This window comes from Myotis daubentonii, chromosome 20 (assembly GCF_963259705.1).
Source record: "Myotis daubentonii chromosome 20, mMyoDau2.1, whole genome shotgun sequence".
Lineage (NCBI taxonomy): Eukaryota > Metazoa > Chordata > Mammalia > Chiroptera > Vespertilionidae > Myotis > Myotis daubentonii.
The window spans coordinates 4,843,746-4,868,118 of NC_081859.1; the positions used below are offsets into that span (position 1 = coordinate 4,843,746).

Consider the following 24,373-nt stretch of genomic DNA (forward strand, 5'->3'; position numbering starts at 1 on the left):
TGAGACCTTGGCAGCCTCATCTCAGCTTCGAGACGGATCAAACAGTCTGGCGAGCGTGGCTCAGGGGTTGAGCAGTGACCTGTGAACCAGGAGGTCACGGTTCGATTCCCCATCAGGGCACATGCCTAGGTTGTAGGCTCCATCCCCAGTAGGGGGCGTAAGGAGGGAACCGATCCATGATTCTCTCTCATCAGTGATGTTTCTCTCTCTACCTCCCTCTCCCTTCCTCTCTGAAACCAATAAAAATATATATATTTTTTAAAAAACAAGACAGAGCACACAGAAAGCAGGATAGGGCTCAGTACACAGCAAAGGGCAAGGACGTGGGTCGGGGAGGCAGTACAAGAGAAGTCTGTTTTCAATTGGGCAGAAATGCTGAGTTCATACGGCCCATTCAGCACACTGCCCTCCAGACTGGAATTATCCAAGAATCTCTGAACTTTAAATTCTTGGAGCCAACAGTTCAAAGTGCAGCAGTTGGGGGAAAGGAGAAAAATTCAATCTGTTCCTTTGTGGATGGCTCACCACCACCACCAGCAGCAGCAGCAGCCGCCTAAAGCAACAATTAGCCTCATTCATTGCGTGAACTCGTGTACTTGGATAAGGCCAAGAAGTTATGTTCCTGCTTGTGGCTTGTAAAATTGAAACCCCCAAGCAGAATGGCCCCAATAGAACTGTAGACCAAAATCAGTAAGAGTTCAACCCAAAGCAGGTAATGACACGTGCCTACAAGGTGGTCCCTCCACATGAATCCCAAAGCCATTGATTTAAGAGAAAACAAGGCTAATTGTTTTAATAGCTTTTAAAAGAATAAGGAAAAGAATTGATAGAGGAATGCCCGGCCGGCGTGGCTCAGTTGCTTGAGCCTAGACCTAGGTATGAACCAGGAGGTCAGGGTTCGATTCCCGGTCAGGGCACATGCCCGGGTTGTGGGCGCCATCCCCAGTGTGGGGCGTGCAGGAGACAGCCAATCGATGATTCTCTATCATCATGGATGTTTCTCTCTCTCTCTCCCTTCCTCTCTGAAGTCAATAAAAATATATTTTTTAAAAAAAGAATCCGTTTCTGGTTTCTGGAGGCACTGGCCTCATTGTAATGCAGGTAGACGAAGGGTGTCAAGTGCAGCTGAAGGTCAAAGCTCTCCCTCTTCCTAGGTTGTGTCCTGCATCTAGTCCGTCTGACCAGCTCATCTGTCAGGGCCTGGAGGCCTGCTGGCTCGTGAAGATCTTGGCTACGGGCGTGGGACTGACTGCAGCCTCCAGCGTTGCTTTCTGGCTTCCCAGCCCTGCAGGCTCCCTGATCCGAACTTCTAAATGTCTCCCAACCTCTAACTTCTCATGATCCGCATCGGGCACGGTTCCTGGTTTTGTTTTTTTCAGACGTTCTGTCTCGATGGTCTTCCCTGAGGGCCGCAGTCCGAGGAGTCTCGCTGCCTGACCTGGCAGATGCGTCTGTCCTTCGGCAAATACTTTGGGTTGAATGTGTTTCCTATGTCTTTTCTGTGAAAAAGCACTCAGGGTGCCTGGTACGGCCACTAATGACAAACACATGTTCCAATAACCCTTCTTAAACGCTGTCAGGCTTTCTTAGTCTGACACTGCTTTTCCCTTTTCAAGTTGCCTATAAATAGTTCCCCCAAGTGACTTTTCGGTTTGGTGTTTTTTATTTTATTTTTTATATATTTTTATTGATTTCAGAGAGGAAGAGAGAGGGAGAGAGAGTGAGAAACGTCCATGATGAGAGAGCATCATGGATCGGCTGCCTCCTGCACGCCCCACACTGGGGATCCAGCCTACAACCCGGGCCTGTGCCCTGACCAGGAATTGAACGGTGACCTCCTGGTTCATAGGTTGACTGACGCTCAACCACTGAGCCACGCCGGGCGGGTCAAAGTGTCTTTTTTGAAACAATTTCATGTTCTACTGGTATCTTCATTAATTAATAAGTTGAATAAATGTTGCACGGGTTAAAAGAAAAAAAAAAAAAGAGCCCTAGCCAGTTTGGCTCAGTGGATAGAGCATCAGCCTGCAGACTGAAGGGTTGCGGATCTGATTCTGGTCAAGGGCACGTGCCCAGGTTGCGGGCTCGATCCCCAGTCAAGGACATGCAGGAGGCAGCTGATCAATGATTCTCCCTCACCACTGATGTCTCTCTCTCTCTCTCTCTCTCGCTTCCTCTCTGAAATCAATAAAAATATATTTTTAAAAAATCTTTAAAAAAAAGAGAATGAAACATCGTTTTGTCAGAACGGAGAGCAATACCAAGCTTCCAACAGATCGGGCGATGGTGTCACTGGGGTGAACAGTAAGAGTATGGATCCTCGGACATGTGGCCCCCCAGGAAGTTGGAGGAAAGGGACAGAGTCGGATTCAGCTGCGTAAACTGTCCGCCGCCCCCACCCAACTCCAGAACCCAGCGGCTCCCCCCTCGGCCGGGATGGTCACCTGGAGCAACACCTTCCCACGGGCACCAACGAGCCCCCCACGCATCAGGATCCTGAAAACCTCCGACCACGGAACTCACCCACGCACGTTCCCTCCTCGGAAAAGCGGTAGCCCTGCTCGCACTCGCAGCGGAAGGTCCCCGGGTGGTTGTTGCAGACGGCGTGGCTCCCACACACGGAGGGCTGCTCTGAGCACTCGTCGATGTCTGCAGCGAGTTCAGGAAACATGAAACATGACGCAGAAAGCACTGCTGCTCGCGGGGGGGTTGGGAGGGACTAAACCCAGGCAAAACCCCAACCCAAAGGGTGTTCAGTTTTCTGTTTTCTTTTAAATATATTTTTTATTGATTTTTTACGGAGAGGAAGGGAGAGGGACAGAGAGTAGAAACATCGATGAGAAACATCGATCAGCTGCCTCCTGCACACCCCCTACTGGGGATGTGCCTGCAACCAAGGTACATGCCCTTGACCGGAATTGAACCCGGGACCTTTCAGTCCGCAGGCCGACGCTAGGGCGAGTGTTCAGTTTTTTGAACATATACTGCAGCCCCGCCGGCGTTGCTCAGTGGTTGACCCATGAACCAGGAGGTCACGGTTTGATTCCGGTCAAGGGCTCATCCCCAGTAGGGGACATGCAGAAGGCAGCCGATCCATGATTCTCTCTCATCGTTGATGTTTCTCTCTCTCTCTCCCTCACCCCCTCTCTCAGAAATCAATATTTTTTTTAAAAGACCAATCCGGCTCCCACTGTCCCTGCCCTCAGCTCCCAGGATGCTCCAGCCCAGATGTCTGGACGCCGTGTGCGGACGGCTGGGCCCCAAGGCTCCCGCTCTGCTGCCAAAGCAACTAGCACAGGGCGAGTTTCAATCCAAGCGACAGAACAGCATGGCCACGGGAACGTTTCCAAGCTCCGTTCTCCCCGGGAAGCTTCAGGGACGGGGACTTTGTGTGTTTCAAAAAAGCGACTTTGGCCCGGCCCCCGTTGGCTCCGTGGTCCAGCCCTGACCTATGAACCAGGAGGTCACGGTTCAATTCCCGGTCAGGGCACACGCCCAGGTTGCAAGCTCGGTCCCCAGGGTGGGGCGTGCAGGAGGCAGCCGATCCATGATTCCTTCTCATCGCTGATGTTTCTCCCTCTCCCTCTCCCTTCCTCTCTGAAATCAATAAAAAAATATTTTCTAAAAAAGGGTGAGCCGCTGTAGTTCACACCAACGTGCCTGGGGGCGTCATGTTCCAAGGTTACGTGCAGCGCTGGCTTCAGCTCCCCTCTGCACCTGTGCGGGGTGTGGCCTCATAGGTTCTTCTCTGCTGCTTAGAGTCAAAGCATCTGGAAGGGGCAGTGCCCCTCACGGTGCCAGGGGACGCCTGGGCATGCCAGTCTCATCTCGGGGCCTCGTCCCCTCCCGCGCCATCTGGACCACAGGCTGTGGACACCTCCCCGCGGCCTCCCCCACCCCACCCCACCCCACCCCCGCGGCTGAGCAGAGGCTGTACCGTGGCAGGTGCGTCCGTCCCCCCGGAAGCCGATGGCGCACTCGCAGACGAACTGGTTCCCGGCGCCGGGCTGACAGGCCGCGTTGGTGTCGCACCCGTGAGTGCCGATGTAGCAGGGGTTCTGCAGCGCGTCCGGGGAGCCGTCTGCGAGGACAGAGACACTGAGAGGTGAGTCCTCAGAACGCTCCCCCGACAGAGGAAAGCGGGTGGAGGCCGCGGTCCGGGGACAGGGGAGCAGCTGGCGGATGCTCCGGTGAAGCATCTTCCCCATCAGATCCCATGCAGAACAGACCGTAAGGCAATTTTGCCGGAAATTGACAAAAATCATGCCTGGCCAGCATGGCTCAGTGGTTGAGCATCACCCTATGAGCCAGGAGGTCATGATTCAATTCCCAATCAGGGCACATGCCCGGGTTGCGGGCTCGATCCCCAGTAGGGGGCGTGCAGGAGGCAGCCGATCCATGATTCTCTCTCATCATTGATGTTTATCTCTCTCTCCCTCTCCCTTCCTCTATGACATCAATAAAAATTTATTTAAAAAAGAATACGCCTGCCTGAACCGGTTTGGCTCAGTGGATAGAGCGTCGGCTTGCAGACTGAAAGGTCCCAGGTTCGATTCCGGTCAAGGGCATATACCTGGGTTGCGGGCACATCCACAGTAGGAGATGTGCAGGAGGCAGCTGATCGATGTTTCTCTCTCATCGATGTTTCTAACTCCCTATCCCTCTCCCTTCCTCTCTGTACAGAATCAATAAAATATATTTAAAGTAAAATAAAAAAAATAAAAAAGAATACGCCCAGAGCACCGAGACGCAGGCGCACGAGGGCCGGTGGGAGCTGCGCCTCACCCCGCACAGGCCCGATGGAGTTGCTGAGAGCGAAGCGCAGGATCCGCTCCGCCTGGTTGTACAGCACGAACACGCTGTCCACCGAGAGCTGCTGGGTGCTGGGCGGGGCCGGCCGGGCGCCGTCGTGGGCGCACTCCTGGAAGGTGATGGTCTGGCGCCACTGGTACGTGTGGATGCTCGCAGGGGCCGCGGGCCCCGACACCGTGTACTCCCGCGTGGAGGAGGATGTGATCACTGGATGCAGGAGGGACACGGGTGGGGAGAGAAAGGAGAGGGCGTGAGAGGGCGTGAGGGTGCGGTGGCCTCCTTCAGGGTCAGACCCCTCCCGCCGGAGGTCTCCCCAGACACCATGCTTCCAGGGGAGACTGCAATGGAGCCGTTCATTTATTTCTTGTTGTTAATCCGCACCCAAGAATACTTCCCCATTGGTTTTCAGAGAGTGGGAGAGAGAGGGAAAGACAGAGAGAAACATCGATGGGAGAGAAACCCATTGAATGGTTGCCTCCTGCACCTGCCTCAAACAGGGCCTGGGCTGGGGAGGAGCCTGCAACCAAGGTATGTGCCCTTGACCAGAATCGAACCCGGGTCCCTATGGTCCACAGGCAGACACTATCCACTGAGCCACACCGGCCAGGGCAAGACCGTTTATTTCCAATGGGGACTCCTTCTGCTACCTGGATTTCCCCTACTGTTATGGGTCTTATTTGCATCAGTAATATTTGTTGCTTTTCCCCCCCATCAAGTGCTTCTAAGTTTCTAAGCTGCCCAGAGCCAAACTAAAGATTACAGGCTAGTGGACGCCTGGCTGGCGTGGCTCAGTGGTTGAGCGTCGACCTATGAACCAGAAGGTCACGGTTTGATTCCCGGTCAGGGCATGTGCCCGGGTTGTGGGCTCCATCCCCAGTGTGGGGCATGCAGGAGGCAGCCGATCCATGATTCCCTCTCATCATTGATGTTTCTCTTTCTCCCTCTCCCTTCCTCTCTGAAATGAATAAAAATTAAAGTAAATAAATAACAAATAATACATTCTCTGGAGGGAGTGATATGATGTCTGGCAGTGCGGAAAGGCGATGTTACTAAGGTATCACCCCCGTTTCGCTCTCTGCGGCCCAGGGGACGGCAGCAGTGCGGGCTGTCCCCGTGGCACTGGGAGCCTCGGGCCCCGGGGTGCCCTCACCGCCGCGGGAGTAGTGGTAGAGCTCCGTGTAGGGCTCGATGTGCACGGAGGCGCCGACCGGGATCTGGGGCACGCGGCCCTCCAGCTCCGTGTCGATGGTCAGGTGCCCGTGCTCGTCGATGCCGCTGAACCGCTGCTTGATGACCAGCTTGCCCGGGTGCCCCACGAAGGTCACCTCGGCCTGGCGGGTGAACTCGCCCCCTGGAAAGCAAGGTCATTCGGTCACTCTGCCGTCAGAAGAGACGGCCACCCCGGCGCCCGCCCTGGGCTCACAGGGCTGGTCAGGGGCCGTGGAGTCGCACCTCCTCTGTGGGTGCTTCAGGGGGTGTTGGTAGGAATGGGGCTGGGGACCCCCGAGGACAGAGCTGGGGCACCCAGGGGGCCCCACGGAGTCACCCGCAGAGAGAGGCCGCCTCCCAGCCACAGACCAACCTCCAAGATGGGTTGGCTCAGGGCTTGTGCTGAAGACGGGCATTTTCAACTCACGAGGAGAAGGGACAAGGAGAAATACCCAAGCTTTAGGATGGGTTAGACAGGCCGGCAGGATTCTAAATATTATTTAGAATATTCGTAAATATTATTCATGAAAGAAGACTGGTCCTCTTACCGCCAGGTCTTTCTCCCAGAACAAAATGCTTGTCAGTGAGTTGTCCTTAGACCTGGAGTTCCCTTTCCACTCCTCCCCAGTCCCTATCTCCCTTACCCCCACCCCACCCCCGGGCCATGGACTTTAACGGGTGATGTCAATACCTGTGATGCTGAACCCGTGCCTGAATCCGTCTTGCTCCACCGCAAACATCCACCCGATGATGCCGCCGACAGGGGCCAGGGGGAGCAGGGAGTAGCCCACGGTCTCGGGGATGGTGCTGATGGCCGTGTAGGAGCGCCCCTGGTTCATCACCACATAGGAGTGCAGGTCCGTGTTCTCAAACACCACGGGGACCGGGCTGCTCCCCACGAAGATCCTCCCTTTCACCTTGCCGTTCACTCGCTGGGGGGACCCTGCGAGGGAAACCAAGGGAGACGCCAGGCCTTCATAAGAGAAGAACAGGATAGGCCCTGGGCCTGTAGCGCAAGAGGCAAGCCCGGCCGGCGTGGCTCAGTGGCTGAGCGTCGACCTAGGAACCAGGAGGTCATGGTTCGATTCCCCGTCAGGGCACATGCCTGGGTTGTGGGCTCCACCCCCAGTGTGGGGTGTGCAGGAGGCAGCCGATCCATGATTCTCTCTCATCATGGATGTTTCTCTCTCCCTCTCCCTTCCTCTCTGAAATCAATAAAATTTTTAGAAAAGTAGCAAGAATCCAACAAATAATTAAACCATGAGACTCCTCCAGGGCGTGTATAGGATGTTAAAACGTGGGGCCGGACGGTTCGTCCGATCCGAGCTTCTGCCAAGCACACTCAGCATTCCCGGCTCGGACGCTTGGCTCGGGAAAGGCCGCGGGGCCACGCCTGGAGAAGGTTTTGCTGCTGATTCTGGAAGCTTCTCCCAGGGTATCCAAGCCAAGCCCCATGCAATGCTCAGGCACACCACCCCTGGGCGGTGCAACTTGGAAGGAAATACGTTTAGATGTTGAAAACATTCCCCCAAATGAACACACGGACACAGAAATCCTCTCTCGTTGCCCAAGTCAGTACAACCACCCTCCCTGGATCGAATTAGGACCCAGAAGGGAACACGGTTTCTGTTCGTTGCTGTTTGTTTGTTTTTTTAGCAAATTAAAACGGCGATGGCAGGGGATCTGAAAAACAGGAAAGCGCTTCCAAGTTTTACTGAGTCGAACTTGGGGAAGCAACTGCATTTCCTCACGAAACACAAAGAAAACGGCCCGTGACACGTGAGGCCATCTGGCATCCGAAGGGACAAATGTTCCGTACGGCGGGGTTTCTGTGGCTTTTGTTTTCATTCGAGTTTATGGCCGCAGGCTCCCCTGGGACGCACGCTGAGTAAACTGTGTCTGGGCTCTCACGACCGTAGAGACTGCCTGGTCCGCAAGTGACAGCTGGATCCAGTTTGGAGTTTGGGGCTCAGGGGTTGAGCGTCGACCTCTGAGCCAGGAGGTCACGGTTCCATTCCCCGTCGGGGCCCAGGCCGGGGCTGCAGCTCGATCCCCAGTGTGGGGCATGCAGGAGGCAGCCGGTCCATGATTCTCTCTGATCATTGATGTTTCTCTCTCTCTCTCTCTCCCTCTCCCTTCCTCTCTGAAACCAATAAAAATATTTAGGCCGCCCGCCCTCCTCCCGGACCACAAATGAGCACAGAAAGCAGACCTTCGGCCACGCACTGCCGGCCATTCCCGGTGTAGCCGGCGACGCAGCTGCAGCAGAAGCCGGTGGCGTAGTCCCGGCACTCGGCGTGCACGGAGCACTGGTGTCGGCTGTTGGCGCACGTGGGCCGGGAATCCGTGTTGTAGCTGAAGACTGCGGAGGAAGCACAGGGCACCTGTGAGCAGGTCTCGGGACTCAGCAGCAGGAGGGGGTCACACAGGGCCCCCCAGCCCGCAGGGATAATGGCACTCGGCCAGGCGGCTCAGGGTCCGGACTCACCGCCTGGAGCCACGTAAATGGTGTGGTGGCTCCATCTGTCACACCCCACGCACATGGGGCTACAACAGCGGTTCTCAACCTGTGGGTCTCGACCCCTTTGGGGGTCGAGCGACCCTTTCACAGGGGTCGCCTAAGACCATCGGAAAACACATCTATAATGACATATTGTTTTTGTGATTCATCACTATGCTTTAATGATGTTCAATTTGTAACAATGACATTGGGGGTCACCACATGAGGAACTGTATGAAAGGGTCGCGGCATTAGGAAGGTTGAGGACCACTGGGCTACAAGGAGTGTAGAAATCACAGGTGAATGATCAAAAAGTGCTCTAATCTGGCCGGCCAGTGTGGCTCTGTGGTTGGGTGTTGACCTATGAATCAGGAGGTCAGGGTTCGATTCCCGGGTTTCGGGCTCGATCCTCAGTGTGGGCGTGCAGAAGGCAGCCGATCAGTGATTCTCTCTCATCATTGATGCTTCTCTCTCTCTCTCCCTCCACCTTCCTCTCTGAGATCAATAAAAATATATTTTTTAAAAAGGGCTCTAATTTAATTTGCATCAGTCTCAGGTCACCCCATCAGACAGCTGTCTCAGTCTGGTGTCCCTCTGACGAGTCAAAAAGGTCAGCTTCACATTTTAAAGGGGCCTTAAGGTTTTGTTTTTTTTACTGTTTTTTAATTTTCCCATTTTAATGACTTCAGAGTATTTTGAAATTATTTTGCCTCTTCTCTCCAGGCAATAACTAAGAAGCTCTTATGATCAAAAGCTGATTAGGCCCTATATGGTTTGTCTCAATGGATAGCGTGTTGGCCTGCGGACTGAAGGGTCCTGGGTTCGATTCCAGTCAAGGGCACGTACCTCGGTTGCAGGCTCCTCCCAGGCCCGGGCCCTGGTCAGGGTGCATGGAGGAGGCAACCAATTGATGTGTTTCTCTCATGTTTATGTTTCTCTCTATCTTTCCCTCTCTCTTCCACTTCCCTAAAAATCAATGGAAAAATATCCTCGGATGAGGATTTAAAAAAAAAAAGCTGATTAAAAAGACGTCTTCAATTCCTTTCACTCAAGGAACAAAAAGAATTCTGCCTACTTTTAAAACTCTACCTCCTTGGTTCAATTCGTTAGAATTAGGAACGGACTCGTTATACTCCATAATCCAGAGGAAACTGACTTGGAAAGAAAGCTCAAAAGCACATGTCGGGGGTGGACTTTTACAGCGGGGAGCGATCCGGTTTATAACCGACTGTTCGGAGTGAAGATACAAGTGAAGTTTAAACCAGGAAGGTTCTATGCGTCCCAGACACCCGGAGGAAATTTCCAGTGTGTGTGGAGGCGGCATTTGGCGTCGGGAACCCTGGGCCCCCACGCTGAACACACGTGACTGCAGCCTGCTTTAGTCCAGCCGAGGGCCCGGCGCCCGGTGGGTCCCCATGGCCTGCGTATCTGTGGGTGACTGTTCAGATAACGCCAGGAATGCACGGCGGGCCGCGGAAGGCTGACCTCCCCGCCAGAAACAGCGAAATAACCGAGATAGAGGGACAGAGAAACATCTGTTTCAGGCACATGTCGGGTCCAAATCTAGGCGTGGACTAATACCGAGCAATGCACCACCATATGTTGCCGTTGGCGTCAGATAGGACAGCATTTCAACAGGACGGCTTCACGAGGGAGAATGTCAGAGACGCCTCGATCGGGTGACAGCTCAGATCGCAACAGCTGGGAGTAAACAACCCGACACATCTGGGGAGCTAGCCCCCTGAAGCCAGCTGCAAGAGCCGAGCGCCACGCAGGCCGGGATGTCCGCATCACCCCAGGAGAGCCAGGGTGCAGGGTGGGGAGCCCCGAGACACGGACCCACGTCCTGGTCCGGACACGCAAGGTCAACGTCTCCACTCCCGAGCCTTGGAAGATAGCAACAAGCTCACTGGCCCTGGCCCCCAGCTCTCGTCCAGGCTTCGGAAGACACAAGAACAAACATGTGTGGCTATCGCCAGGAGACAAATTAGAACGAGTAAGAAGAAATAAAAGTGAGGCCCGGCCGGTGTGGCTCAGTGGTTGAGCATCGGCCCATGAACCAAGAGGTCCCGGTTCGATTCCCCGGCAGGGCACATGCCCAGGTTGCAGGCTCAATGCCCAGTAGGGAGCGTGCAGGAGGCAGCTGATCAATGATTCTCTCTCTCTCTCTCTTTTTTCCCCCCAATGATTCTCTCTTATCATTGAGGTTTCTATTTCTCTCTCCCTCTCCCATCCTCTCTGAAATCAATAAAAAAAATCTATATATTTTTTTAAAGTGAGTGACTATGTGGAATGGATACCTTCGTAACAGAAACAGTAGAGTCTCGTTAAACATTATTTAAAGGCCTGGCCCATCCCACCTACATGAATCTCAATGGATTATAAGTCACCCTGAAGAGCAAAAACGAGTGAACACAGTTGAGCTTCGGCTTCTTTTACAAGACAAATCAAAGCGTGCTGGCTTTCCCTCAAAATGTAGCAAAAACCTGATAGAATACAGTTGACTAGAAGATAGTGCACTTAGAAAGGGAGGTCTCGGGGGGGGGAAGGTGGGGGAGAAGGGAGTACCTACTTGTTCTGTATTTTAAAATCTTCTCAGACCGACTCTGAAACTAACCGGAGCTGGGAATAATGAACTCTTCTCGTGCCAAAGCCGAGAGGAAATAAATGTCAAAGATAACTGTGTCCACGGCCAAAGGAACGTCGACAATGTTTTTTCAGGTGGCCGAGTGTACTTCTGATCTCAGAAATCACAAATAAGAAAAATCTGACTTTCAAAATACTTCTGAAGCTCTTTTCTCCCCTAAAACGGACCAGAGGGCCCTGGCCGGTGTGGCTCAGTGGATAGAGCGTCGGCCTGCGGACCGAAGGGTCCCGGGTTCGATTCCGGTCAAGGGCACATGCCACGGTTGCGGGCTCCTCCCAGGCCCGGGCCCTAGTCGGGGCATGTGCAGGAGGCAACCCATTGATGTGTTTCTCTCGCATCGATGTTTCTCTCTGTCTTTCCCTCTCTCTTCCTCCACTCTCTCTAAGAGATCAATGGAAAAATATCCTCGGGCAAGGATGAACATCAAAGGCACGGAGCCTGTGAGCTCCCACCCCTACTTCCCAGCTCTCGCCCTCACAACCCACCCCAGAACGCACACCTCAGACCCGCTCCAGCACCTGTCCTGTGTCCAGAAACCCAAGCGCCCTAGAGTATTCTCACGGCAACAGCGGCAGGCTTACCGACTTCCGACTCCTCCACCTCATCCACATCGATGACCTGCGGGTGCTGCTGGGGGAACCTGGCCCCGGGTAGCTGGAAGGACCGGGTCCTCTCGGTGGGAGGCCTGGCGGGCCTGGCGGTGGCCGGGCGGCTGGGGGACAAGACTCGGTGCCTGGTGGTGCCGGTGTCTCCCCTCCTCGGGGTCTCATAGGGGAAGGGTGTGGTGCCCAGGTCCTCCGGGCCCAGACTGGTCACCGAGTCGTAATCTTCGTCATCGTCGTAGTCTTCTCCGTCGTCCGGTCTGAGGTTCACGTCCGAGGACACCACGCCGCTGGCTGTGTCGGGGCCCCCGATCTCAAACACCCAGACGCCCTGCTGCCCGGAGTTGCTGCTCCTACGAGAAAGGACACATTTCTGGGCAACAGGCCCTGCTCCCCGGACAGCAGGAGCCCAGGGATCCGTGTCCACCTGAAACCCAGGGGCCTGGAGGGCGGGAGAGCCGGCTGGGACATGTGTGGTCATCATGCTAGGGGCACCAACAGACTCTTGGGGGCCAGCTAGAATGCTAAGAAATATTCATCATGCTCTGTTAGCCATGATGGCGTTACTCTGATGAAAGAAGGCCCGTTCTGCCCTAACCGGTCTGGCTCAGTGGATAGAGCATAGGCCTGAGGGCTGAAGGGTCCCAGGTTCGATTCGGGACAAGGGCACATGCCTGGGTTGCAGGCTCTATCCCCACTAGGGGGCGTGCAGGAGGCAGCCAATCAATGTTTCTCTCTCATCATTGATGTTTCTATCTCTCTCTCCCTCTCTAAAATCAATTAAAAAAAACAACAACATTTTGACCCAGTGATCCCACTTCTAGGAATATATCCCAAAAAACCAGAAACACCAATCAGAAAGGATATATACACCCCTATGTTCATAGTAGCACAATTCACCATAGCTAAGATCTGGAAACAGCCTAAGTGCCCATCAGCAGATGAATGGATTAGAAAACTGTGGTACATCTACACAATGGAATACTATGCTGCTGTAAAAAAGAAGGAATTCTTACCATTTGCAACGGCATGGATGGAGCTGGAGAGCATTATGCTAAGTGAAATACGCCAGTCAATGAAGGAAAAATACCACATGATCTCACTCATTTATGGATAATAAAGACCATTATAAACTGATGAACAAAAATAGATACAGAGGCAGAGCATCATCGAACAGACTGTCAAACTACAGCGGGAAGGTCAGGGAGGGTCGGGGGTGGGAGTAAGAGATCAACCGAAGGACTTGTATGCATGCATATAAGCATAACCAATGGACACAAGACACTGGGGGATACGGGAGGCCAGGGGAATGTCAAGGGGGAAAAAAAAAAGGAGACATATGTAATACTCTTTGTAATACTTTAAGCAATAAAACAAAATTTAAAAAATAAATAAAAAGTAAAAACAAAAAACACAAAAATAAAAAGTCCCACATAATAGAAAAACTATATCCAACACTGCAACCCAAGGGAATTTTTTAGGGAATGTTCTGTGATGCCCATTATATCATCCTTAATAAGATAATCACGAGCCCTAGCCGGTTTGGCTCAGTAGATAGAGCATCGTCCTAGGGACTGAAAGGTCCCAGGTTCGATTCCGGTCAAGGGCATGTAGCATGTACCTTGGTTGCAGGCACATCCCCAGTAGGGTGTGTGCAGGAGGCAGCTGATCGATGCTTCCCTCTCACTGATGTTTCTAACTCTATCCCTTTCCCTTCCTCTCTGTAAAAAATCAATAAAATATATTAAAAAAAAAGATAATCACGGGCTATGCTTATTCTCAGGGAGTGTCTACGGAAGAAGGAAGGCAGACACTTACTTGGCCAAATTGCCGATCGAGTCTCTGTCGTTAGCAAATATGTTATACGCCCCGTCGCTGCTCAACACGAGTCCCACCAGCCCTTGGCTGAAGGCGACCATGGCGGGGACCTGGCTCTGGTCGCGCTTGGAGAAGGTCGAGGTGAACTGCAGGCCGTCTTCGGGGTACAGGAAGATGGCGTAGGAGCTGGAACCGGAGGAGGCCAGGACCGCCTGGAACGTGTTTCTCTGCGAAGACGAGTCAAAAGGCAGTCATTCAGGCAAGTGGCCACATCTTCCCAGGGGCCCTGCAGCAGACCGGACGCCCCATGTGGGAAGATGGCGGTGTCCCCCCAACTTATTCTAGAAGCAGCGCTTTTAGGTATTTCCAGGAAAGCGCCACTTCCACGCCCCTGAGGCTGGCCCGTCGGAAAGGGCCTTTGTGTAAGGACTGCGTTCCCGATGCCGGGCCCGTCGTATGTTGCCTCACCACGTAGCCCTCCCACCGGTCCTAGGAAGAGGTGGCTGTATCTCCATCCACGTGGGAATGGATGCTTTGGGCCTTTCAAGTTTCTCCCCACTGTGTCATCCTATGAAAATTAAATGATGGTGGGGCCGAGAGACCGAGGCTGGTCCCCAAAGGGTAACTCAGACCTGGAGCCGGCTTCTCCACCTACTTCTTCACCAGAGATGCCCACCTGGACGTGGGAGGACTCCTGTCTGAAACATTCCCATGGTGCCCGTGGTTTCTGCCTCCCCAGATAGACTGTGGGCTTCTACAGCTAGACTTCATTTTTTTTTTTAAATATATTTTATTGATTTTTTACAGAGAGGAAGGGAGAGGGATAGAGGGTTAGAAACATCCATAAGAGAGAAACATCGATCAGCTGCCTCCTGCACACTCCCTACGTGGGGATGTGCCCGCAACCAAGGTACATGCCCTTGACTGGAATCGAACCTGGGACCCTTCAGTCCGCAGGCCGACGCTCTATCCACTGAGCCACACCGGTTAGGGCTGGAACTGGCTTTCTTCAACCCAGTCACCCCTGAGACAGAGACCACGAGCCTTGCAGATACGGAGCTGGAGGTATCAGCCCACCATGACCCGATGTTGCCTCGGCAGTTCTTTCTTCATCAGCGACGCAACAGGCCGGACCTCTGAGTCGCACAAGCCAGGCCACGGCCGCTGCTAGGCTCCACGCCCTGGTCCCTGGGTGCGCACTCACCTTGTCCTCCTGGGCGGGGTCCTCGCTGGGGCCTCGGTACGGGGCCACGGATTCCCAGGTGACCACCACGGCGCTCGCGGGCTGGAAGGACACTCCCGGGAACCCCCTCTGGACACACTCGGCGGCCAGCTGGGTGACGGCGGGGGAGGAGTCCTCGCGGTAGTAGACCTTCCCGAGGCCGTCGGTGGTGTCCAGGTCGGCCAGGAAGGGCGCCACGGCCCCAAAGGTCGGCGGGAAGAGCCCGGGGTGGGATTCTGCGGCCGGGGGTTCGCTCGTGGCAATGAGGCCATTCGTGGTGACCTGTCGAAACGAAGCAGAGTTCAAAGGAGCCCCCTTTCCATGGGGGAGGCGGAGTGCCCACTCGGAGGATGCGGTCACAGGGGCCCGTGCGAAGTCAGGTGCCACCGGATCGAAACCACGCAACTGATGGTGGGAATCGGCACCTGTTCCCTGGGCAGAGTCCGGTGGAAGGGGCACAGCTCGATGCTGGCATCCTCCAGTCCCCGCCCCCTGGACACTAAGGGTCTCAGGGTCTCAGGCTCCCCTAGGTGCCTGCTCTGTGTTCTGCAAAGAGCCGTTCGACATCCGTCATTATTTATTTATTTTTTAATACTTTTATTCATTTCAGAGAGGAAAGGAGAGGGAGAGAGAGATAGAAACATCCATGATGACAGAGAATCATCGATCGGCTGCCTCCTGCACGCCTCCCACTGGGGATCGAGCCCGCAATCAAGGCATGTGCCCTGACCGGGAATCCAACCGTGACCATGACCTCCAGGTTCATGGGTCAATACTCAACCACGGAGCCACGCCAGCCGGCTGGGCAGTATCCACATTCTTCAGATGAAGAAAACGAGGGAAGCACATGGAGTTTTCCAAAGGTACCAGTAAGGGCGACATCGGGATGTGACCGCAGGGAGCCCACGTCCCCATGGGCGGCCTCCTCATCGAGGTGCAGCATTCTTGAAATCAGGTATCCCTGCCTGGGAACGGGTGTCACCGTTCTCATCCCGCAGAAACCCAGGCTGCTCATGTCCTCATTCGTGCACAACCCACTGATGCCATAGAACCCACTGCATGGGTCTGTTTACTTCGAGAATCTGAGAATAACAAAAAAAAATCCCTGACGCCGGCATGGCTCAGTGGTTTGAGCGTCAACCTTTGAACCAGGAGGTTACGGTTCGATTCCCGGTTAGGGCACAGGCCTGGGTTGCAGGCCCGATCCTCAGTGGGGAGCGTGCAGGAGGCAGCCAATCCCCCTCTCCCTTCCTCTCTGAAATCAATTAAAAAAATGTATTTTTTTAAAATCCCTAATCAGATGGGAGAGTCGTAGCAAATGGCCCTCAGCTTGCACTGTAAGAGGCTGTGGTTGGAAAAACGCCAGGGCAGAAGGGACTCGCCTGGACTGCCCAGATCTGTCCAGGCCACTTATCTCCCTCCCTCCTCCACCCGCATCCTTACCCTTAAGCCACTTCACACCTCGTTCCTGGAGGAGGAGTCAGGGGTAGACAAAAAGGACAGAAACTGGCCCGGCCAGTGTCGCTCAGTGGTTGCTCACATCAACCTATGAACCAGGAGGTCCCAGTTCGATTCCCGGTCAGGGCACATGCCCGGGTTGTGGGCTCGATCCCCAGTAGGGGGCGTGCAGGAGGCAACTGATCAATGATGATGTTTCTATGTCTCTCTCCCTCTCTCTGAAACCAATAAAAACGTCTTTAAAAAAAAGAAAAATAAAAAAGGACAGGAACTGAAGACCCGGCCCTTGCGACATGCCCAGAACCGGGTGAAAAGGCTCCGTGGGGTGGAGCCGGGGACAGAGAGTTTTGGGAGTGAACTTTGCACACCCCCCTTTTCACCCAGCTCCCCGGGCTGTGAGCTGCTTGGGGACACACTTCCCATCATCACCTGGCACCAGCCTGGAGATTCTGCAATACTCGGACGGGCTGCGAGGAGGGGTCAGGGATGAGCTGGCCCAGCTGGCCGGCCCCACCCCCATTCCGACACCTCCCAGCTGGGCGGGCGGGCGGGTGAGAGCGTGGGAAAGGGCTCGCTCGCTCAAGATGCCAGGAGTTGGCAATCCCCAGCTGCTCCGGGGGGAGTGACACACAGGGCCACATACAGACAGCTCACGTTCTAAAAATCTGTCTTCGAGAAGACTGCCAGGGCCTTTTATGACTGAGAATCTGGGCCAAGGAATGTTCCTATTCCCACAAGAAATGCTCTCAGCCCTCGGCCTCGAAGCCCTGCGGACACTCCGGACAGGGCCCAGATAACGCTCCTGAGTGTCAGGGTTGGACAATAGGTTTCAGCTGGTGTTCCTGCATCGTCAGCTCCGCGGTCTGTCATCACCAAGAAAGATGACATCACAGATACATGTCATGCACAACAGCCGGAAGTTTCATGGGATTCTTAGCTTTAAACTGCCCGCCGCCCCCCCCAACCCCGTAAACTTTATTCTTCAGACACACCGTTAGCGGCGGGTATGCAGGAGGGGGCAGCCAATCGATGATTCTCTCTTATCATTGATGTTTCTATCTCTCTCCCCCTTCCTCTCTGAAATCACTAAAAGTATTTCTTAAAGAAAGAGTCACTTTTTTAGAGACACATGCTGGAATATTTAGAATGAAATAAAATTATTTGGGATCTGCTTAAGGATAACTCATTTAGGTGAGGGTGGGTATTGGGAATAGGTGAATAGAAATGAATCAAAACAAGTCATAGATTGCCGGGCCGGTGTGGCTCAGTGGTTGAGCATCCACCTATGAACCAGGAGGTGTCGGTTCGATTCCCGGTCAAGGCCACATGCCTGGGTTGTGGGCTCCATCCCCAGTAGGGGGCGTGCAGGAGGCAGCTGATCCATGATTCTCTCTCATTGTTGATGTTTCTATCTCTCTCTCCTTCTCCCTCCCTCTCTGAAATCAATAAAAATATACTTTTTAAAATAAGAGACAAGCCATAAATCGATACTTGTTGAAGCTGGGTGATCCCCAGGAATGTGTTCTAATAGTCTATTTTTGCATATGTTTGGGATTTTCCATAATAAAACATTTTTGTAAAAAAAAAAAAAAAAAAAGACAATGAACACGACTGATGTACAGTTTGGCGGGAAAGGACAGCCGGCTTTTACAGGTGAGCCAACGCTAACATCCTGCCATCCGGAGAAGGGCCTGGGCATTCCTCTGAATTTCCCCCTCTCCCAGACCTGCCCCCATCCCACCGGGGCCCCCCCTCCCACCGCGGATTTCCAGGAATGTTCACCGCACTGGGTGCGCCAGACTGTGATAATGAGCAGAAGGTGCAGGCGCAAGCAGAGTTAGGAATTAATGGGACGTTACAGAGCCTTGAGGCCCCAGGCACAGGGCCCTGAGTGCAGAAACAATGCGGAAGCCTGAGGATTACGCACGCAAGCAGGCACCAACCAGCACTGCCTTCTGGTCCCCATTGGTGCCACTTAAAAAATGCCATGGGCGCGGCTGGGGTGGCTCAGTGGTTGAGCATCAACCTATGAATTAGGACAGTGGTCGGCAAACTCATTAGTCAACAGAGCCAAATATCAACAGTGCAACCATTGAAATTTCTTTTGAGAGCCAAATTTTTTTAAACTTAAACTATATAGGTAGGTACATTGTTATTAACTTAATTAGGGTAATCCTAAGGCTTAGGAAGAGCCACACTCAAGGGGCCAAAGAGCCGCATGTGTCTCTCGAGCCGCAGTTTGCCAAGCACGGAACTAGGAGGTCATAGTCTGATTCCCGGTCAGGGCACGTGCCCGGGGTTGCAGGCTCGATCCCCAGTGTGGGGCGTGCAGGAGGCAGCCGATCCATGATCCTCTCTCATCATGGATGTTTCTCTCTCTCTCTCCCTCTCCCTTCCTCTCTGACATCAATAAAAGGATACTTTTAAAAAATAAAATGAAACCGATGGCATGTTGGCGTCCTTACGGTAAAAGGCACACTGAAGTGAAACAACCACCATCGTTTACGTTTACATGAGCCTGGCCGGGTCCCCAGGGCAGAAAGCAGCCGGCGGGGGGTGGCGGGAGAGCCTTGGCCAAAACAGATGTGGTTGGTTAGAGAACGAGGGAGGTCGGTGCAAATGAGAAACAAATGGGGCCTCTTAGAAATACAAAGGGCTGCACCAGAAGACAATGACAGTCCTGAGGTTGCAAAAGCGAGCTCCTTGGGCGGGAGGAAGCACCAACTTAAGGTAAAATAATGTAGGGGAAAGCATGGAAAGGCAACAAACTTTATACTTTAAAAAAATACACACACACACATACACATACACACACACACACACACACACACACATATATATATATATATATATATATATATATATATATATATATATATATATTATTGATTTCAGAGAGGAAGGGAGAGGGAGAGAGAGAAAGAAACATCAACGATGAGAGAGAATCATGCATCAACTGCCTCCCGCATGCCCCACACTGGGGATCAAGCCCACAACCCAGGCATGTGCCCTGACGGGGAATCGAACCAGGACCTCCTGGTTCATAGGTCGATGCTCAACCACTGAGCCCCGCCAGCCGGGCGAGGCAACAAACTTTACAGGCTGCTAAATCTGAGGCCGCTTATTGATGCCATTCGCATTGTTTAAAAATGTCATGCAGCCATGCCTCTCTTCGGGTATCTGAAGTAGACAAGGAAATGACTGGAGACGTAATTTAGCTTCATGTCCCAGGGACAGCGAGCAAGGGATGCAACCAAGACCTAAACCCACATCTGCGGGAGCCCCTGAGCTGCACTTTCCGGAATATTTGGGCCGCCGACTTAAGAGACATTGGGAGCAAAAGTCATGGAGGCTGCAAAGCCACTTGGGATGGCGCCCAGGTTAGAGATTGCACAGCTAGAAAAGGCTGGAAAGCTAAAAGGGTCTGAGAAAAGAAAAACTTGATAAAGGAGCCGTGGAAATTGCCAAATGCCCAGGTGGAGGCTGGTGGATTTCAGCCTCGAACCCCGAGAGGCCTGGGGTCCGACCCACCGCAGTTCTTAAAGCATCGTCACTCCAGGTACCTCATTCAACCCAGCAGACCAAGCATCAGTGTCACCGCATTCATTCATCACCGGAGAGAAAGTGCGTTTCAGCTGACAGGCCTTGCCTGGATCTACTATATACACTCCAGGTGCCAGGCCAAACTCTCGAGTCCAAATTACAAGTACAGTGGGGCCTTGACTTACGAGTTTAATTCGTTCCGTGACGGAGCTCGTAACTCAAATTACTCGTCTGTCAAATCAAAAAGTGAACGAGTGAGACACGTGATGCTGGGCTGATGTGGTGGCGCTCACTGTGACGTTCGTTCGCTGCGCCAGCTAGCGATGGGGTATCTGAAGCTGGCTCGTAACCGGATTTTAGCTCACAACGCAAAGCAAAAAATCGGCCGAGAGACGGCGCGTATCTCGAAAAACTCGTTAGTTGGGACACTCGTAAGTCAAGGCCCCACTGTAGTTTCCATGAAACCCCCCAGAGCCAGAGAAATGGCTCTGGCTTGAATTAGAAATGGAAACCAAAGGATGAGTTGAGCCCTAACTGGTTTGGCTCAGTGGATAGAGCATCGACCTTCGGACTGAAGGGTCCCAGGTTCGATTCCGGTCAAGGGCATGTACCTTGGTTGCAGGCACATCCCCAGTAGGGGGTGTGCAGGAGACAGCTGATCAATGTTTCTAACTCTCTATCCCTCTCCCTTCCTCTCTGTAAAAAATTAATAATATTATATATATATATATATATATATATATATATATATATATATATATATATATTTTTTTTTAAAGGATGAGTCGATAAAAGGGACAACCTAGGGGTGATCGTGAAGAGATGAGTCAACGTTTGCGACTTAATCCAGTTCCTATCGAACGCACAAGTTAGGATGGGTTACCCGTCTCCTCTGCAGGAAATGATTCCCTAAGATGACCTCCCAGCGTTCAAATACTGGAGGGTCTTCACATTTTAATTCTGTGTGTCTGTCGGAGAAGAGGAGCCATGTCCGCCCCTCGGTATTCCCCAACAGGAGACGATGGGGGCGGAGGGGGAGGGCTGTCCAAATCCCCAGTTTCTCGGCCGGTACGTGCCCTCCTAACACCTGACACCTGGGTTTACCTGCGCCACCTGGAGCCCTACGCCTCCTTCACCTGGGTGACACGAATCCCTTCACGCGAACGCAATCCCTTAATTTGAAATTAGAGGGAAGCTATGGGGAATGGATTCGGCACTCATCGCCTTTCCGGAATGACCATCCGTCAACATACCTCCAAGGGCCCAGTGGCAAGGGATCGCTCTCCGTCCCCACCCCCCGCCCCCCCCGCCCCGCCCAAATATATTTTTAATGATTTCGGAAGGCAAGGGGACGCTCTTCCTGACAGAAGCATGCCAGCTAATAAATGTCGGAAGGATGATGGGAACGACACAAACAACATAAAACACACCATTTGGCAACCTTCACTCACTATTGATTCAGGCAAAGATCATCAGGGGATGCGAACCCTTTGGCGGGGGGGAAGGTTGCCGGGGGAGGAGACGGTTGCCAGGGCCAAACTGTCCCCCCTTAGTCAGCTCCCTGCTGGCAGGGGAAAAACACCACCTAAAGGACATGACCTGGCCGTTGTCTCCTTCGCCCTGGCAGCCAGCAGAGCCATAGCCAGACGTGGCCTGCCTCCAGTTCCGGGCACATGCCAGGCTGGGTCCCAGCCGCATGCACTGGCAGTCCCTCCCCCCTGCAACAGCCTCTCCATGCCCCCTCCACCCACTGAAACGGAACCGACCTTTCAAGGAACCTGCTCTGTAAGCCTTCCCGGCGTCCCCAGCCGGCAACAACCCCGCCATCCATCCCCACACGCGTGGGGCTTGATGCCTGAAAGCTTCAGTCAGACACAGACTGGCGAGGGAATCCTAGTTTGGGCATTGAACGGCGGGATGGCCTGGAGCAATGACTAATTGTTATTACCATTTCTTCAACGGAAAAGACAACCACCGGGGGAGTTGTTTGGAGAATTAAACAATGTACAACGAGGGAGTCCCTGACACGGGCGGGCGGAGAGGCGGGTCAGATCATGGTTTTATTCTCCGTGGGTGTTCCTGCCCATTTCTAGGCTGGTGCCCAGAGCTGTGCAGACCACCTGGGTCCTGCTCACACGCCCTGTCAGTTCCGTGTCTCAGGCAGCGCCCGCGAGGGTGTCCACCAGCTCAGCGCGCATCTACACGACTACGGAACGTGGTCGACGCTGGGACCCCCAGATCCCCGTCACCCCCTGAGAATGCGGCGTCACCCAGGGTCACACCTCCTTCCTTTCAGCCCTTATCCGGGGACTGATCGCTGTCATGGCCCAGAGGCTGGGCCCTCTCCTGGGGACAGGAGACCATCCCACCTTCAGAGCAACGGGGGAGGGGAGGCTGGCCGAGACCTTTATAGGGACTGAGACCTTTGTTCCCCTGGCTCAGCCCTCTTCAGCCCCTCGGTGTGGAGCTGAGTTGCGCCCCTAATGCAATAACCTGCCTGCTGTGCAGCATCTCAGAGTCAGTCCCCCAGGAACCCAGCCTCTAGCACAGACATAAGATCACAGCAAGCGCTGGGATTCTTTCTCATAGAAATGCCCACGACTCCAGCCCTAGCCGGTTTTGCTCAGTGGTTAGAGCGTTGGCCTGCAGACTGAAGGGACCTGGGTTCCACTCCAGTCAAGGGTACATGCCCAGGTTGAGGGCTTCATCCCCAGTAGGGGGCGTGCAGGAGGCAACCAATCAATATAATAGTATATACTTTTTTTTTTTAAAGAAACACATCTATAACATCACATAAATTTTGTTCTACTCTTTTGATCTGTATTTCAACATAATTGATTTCCTCGGCCATCCTGTGGGTTTTATTTCATGCATCTGGAGACATTATTCTAAGAAGGGTCTTTCTTCTAGGCTTCACCAAAGGGCCCAAGGTGGTCAGGGCAGTCAACAGCTGGGCGGCTGTCCCTGCAGGTGGAGGTTTTCAGTTCTCAGTTCTCATTCTTTTTAAAAATATATATTTTTATTGATTTCAGAGAGGAAGGGAGAGACATCAAGGATGAGAGAGAATCATGGGTCAGCTGCCTCCTGCACGCCCCCTACTGGGGATCGAACCCGCAACCGGGTATGGGCCCTGACTGGGAACCTCCTGCTTCCTATGTCCACGCTCAACCACTGAGCCACACCGGCCGGGCTTCAAGTCTCATTCTTTTTAGGCGAAGCGACAATCTCCACGGGGGTGTGCCCTAAGGCGCAGTGGGCAGGGCGCACAGCCGTCCCCATGCGGGACCCACTCCAGACTCTGCTGGGTGGTCCCCCTTTGAGAACGCGCGCTCCGCTTTATATGAAATCCACATGGTGCGCGGCTGGGGCAGGCAGCGCCCCCAAAGGCCGGGACTCACACGCCAGGGCCCCGAGAGCCCGAGGTCGCCTGGCCCCACGCCCATGGGGGGCCCCCTGGTGACCATGCTCGCCCACTGGACCTTGGATCGCCGGGGAGCCCAACTTCCCCAGCCCTGAACTCTGGGCTGAACCGAGCTCCACTGGAGAGCAGAACCGTGGCTAAGACGGAGCGGGAGTCGCACACCCCGGTGGGGGCCCCGTCCGCTCCCTGCCCGGCGGTCCTGTCCTTCGCTGCGCGCGCTGCGCCTCCACCGAGCCAGGGCCCCGTCCCCAAAGGCTCCGGACCAATGGCGAGACCCCCTTCCCGGCCGCGATGGATAGCAGGGTCCCTGGATAACGGGTCCCGGAGGGAGGAAGCGGGGTGCGCACAGGGCCGCGCACGCGGGGCGAGTTCCTCGACGGCAGCGACGGGGCCATGGGGACCTCGGGGCCGAGAGGCGGGAGCGCACTGGCCTTGGAGACCCAGAGCGCGCGCGCCCGGAGAGGGGCGGCCGGCGGGTCGGTCCCCGCCCCCGACGCCCACGTCCGTCCGGCTCCGCAGGGGCCGCGGCCGCTGGCCTCCTCCCTCCCGTGGCCGCTCGGCCTCCCGCGCCCCCCATCCCCCGGGCCGGGCGCACTCACATAGACCGAGCGGAGGTCGGTTTTGTCGAAGAAGCGCAGCGCCGTGCTCAGCTCCAGGGCGGGGGAGACGCGGTCGTCGCCCGGCTCCAGCTCCAGGTCCCCGCGCGCCGGCCCGAAGGGGAAGAGCTCGTGGCGGCGCAGGCAGCCCCCCGGGCCCGCCAGCAGCAGCGGCAGCAGCCGCAGCAGCGCCCGCGGCCACGCAGCCCGGCTCCGGCCGCCCGCGGTCCACATGGTGCCCGACTGCGGTCCCGCTGCCCGAGCGGCTCGGCGCTGGAGGCTGGAGGGCGGGGACGTAACCGGACGCCCCCGGCAGCCCCTCCCCGGGGAGGGGGGAGGCGGAGAGGGGCCGGGGCAGGGCCGGCCCGCGGGCTGGGCGCGCCCCAGCCGCTCACTGTCTGGGTAGAAGGGAGGGCGACTCGGCGCCCCTAGCGCTGGTCCCCCGGGGCGGTGGGCGCCCCAGGCAGGGAGCCCCGAAACCAGCTGGGACCCCACCGGACGGCCGCTGCGGGGACGGGAGGTGGGAACAGACCGCCCGCCGGCCC

General features: G+C 54.6%; 1 protein-coding gene across 1 annotated transcript in view; it reads right to left on the reverse strand.

The window, feature by feature from the left end:
• Positions 1-24,104, reverse strand: part of NID1 (nidogen 1) — a 40,694-nt gene extending 16,590 nt beyond the window's left edge. Inside the window, exons 1-10 of the mRNA XM_059677541.1 lie at positions 23,832-24,104; positions 14,793-15,092; positions 13,589-13,815; positions 11,750-12,123; positions 8,234-8,383; positions 6,713-6,964; positions 5,963-6,163; positions 4,786-5,019; positions 3,938-4,081; positions 2,524-2,649 (exon numbers count right to left, since the gene is read on the reverse strand). Of these exons, the coding sequence (XP_059533524.1) occupies positions 2,524-2,649; positions 3,938-4,081; positions 4,786-5,019; positions 5,963-6,163; positions 6,713-6,964; positions 8,234-8,383; positions 11,750-12,123; positions 13,589-13,815; positions 14,793-15,092; positions 23,832-24,062 (2,239 nt within the window). The 5' untranslated portion in view covers positions 24,063-24,104. The remainder of the gene's footprint in view (positions 1-2,523; positions 2,650-3,937; positions 4,082-4,785; positions 5,020-5,962; positions 6,164-6,712; positions 6,965-8,233; positions 8,384-11,749; positions 12,124-13,588; positions 13,816-14,792; positions 15,093-23,831) is intronic.
• Positions 24,105-24,373: the final 269 nt, after the last annotated feature.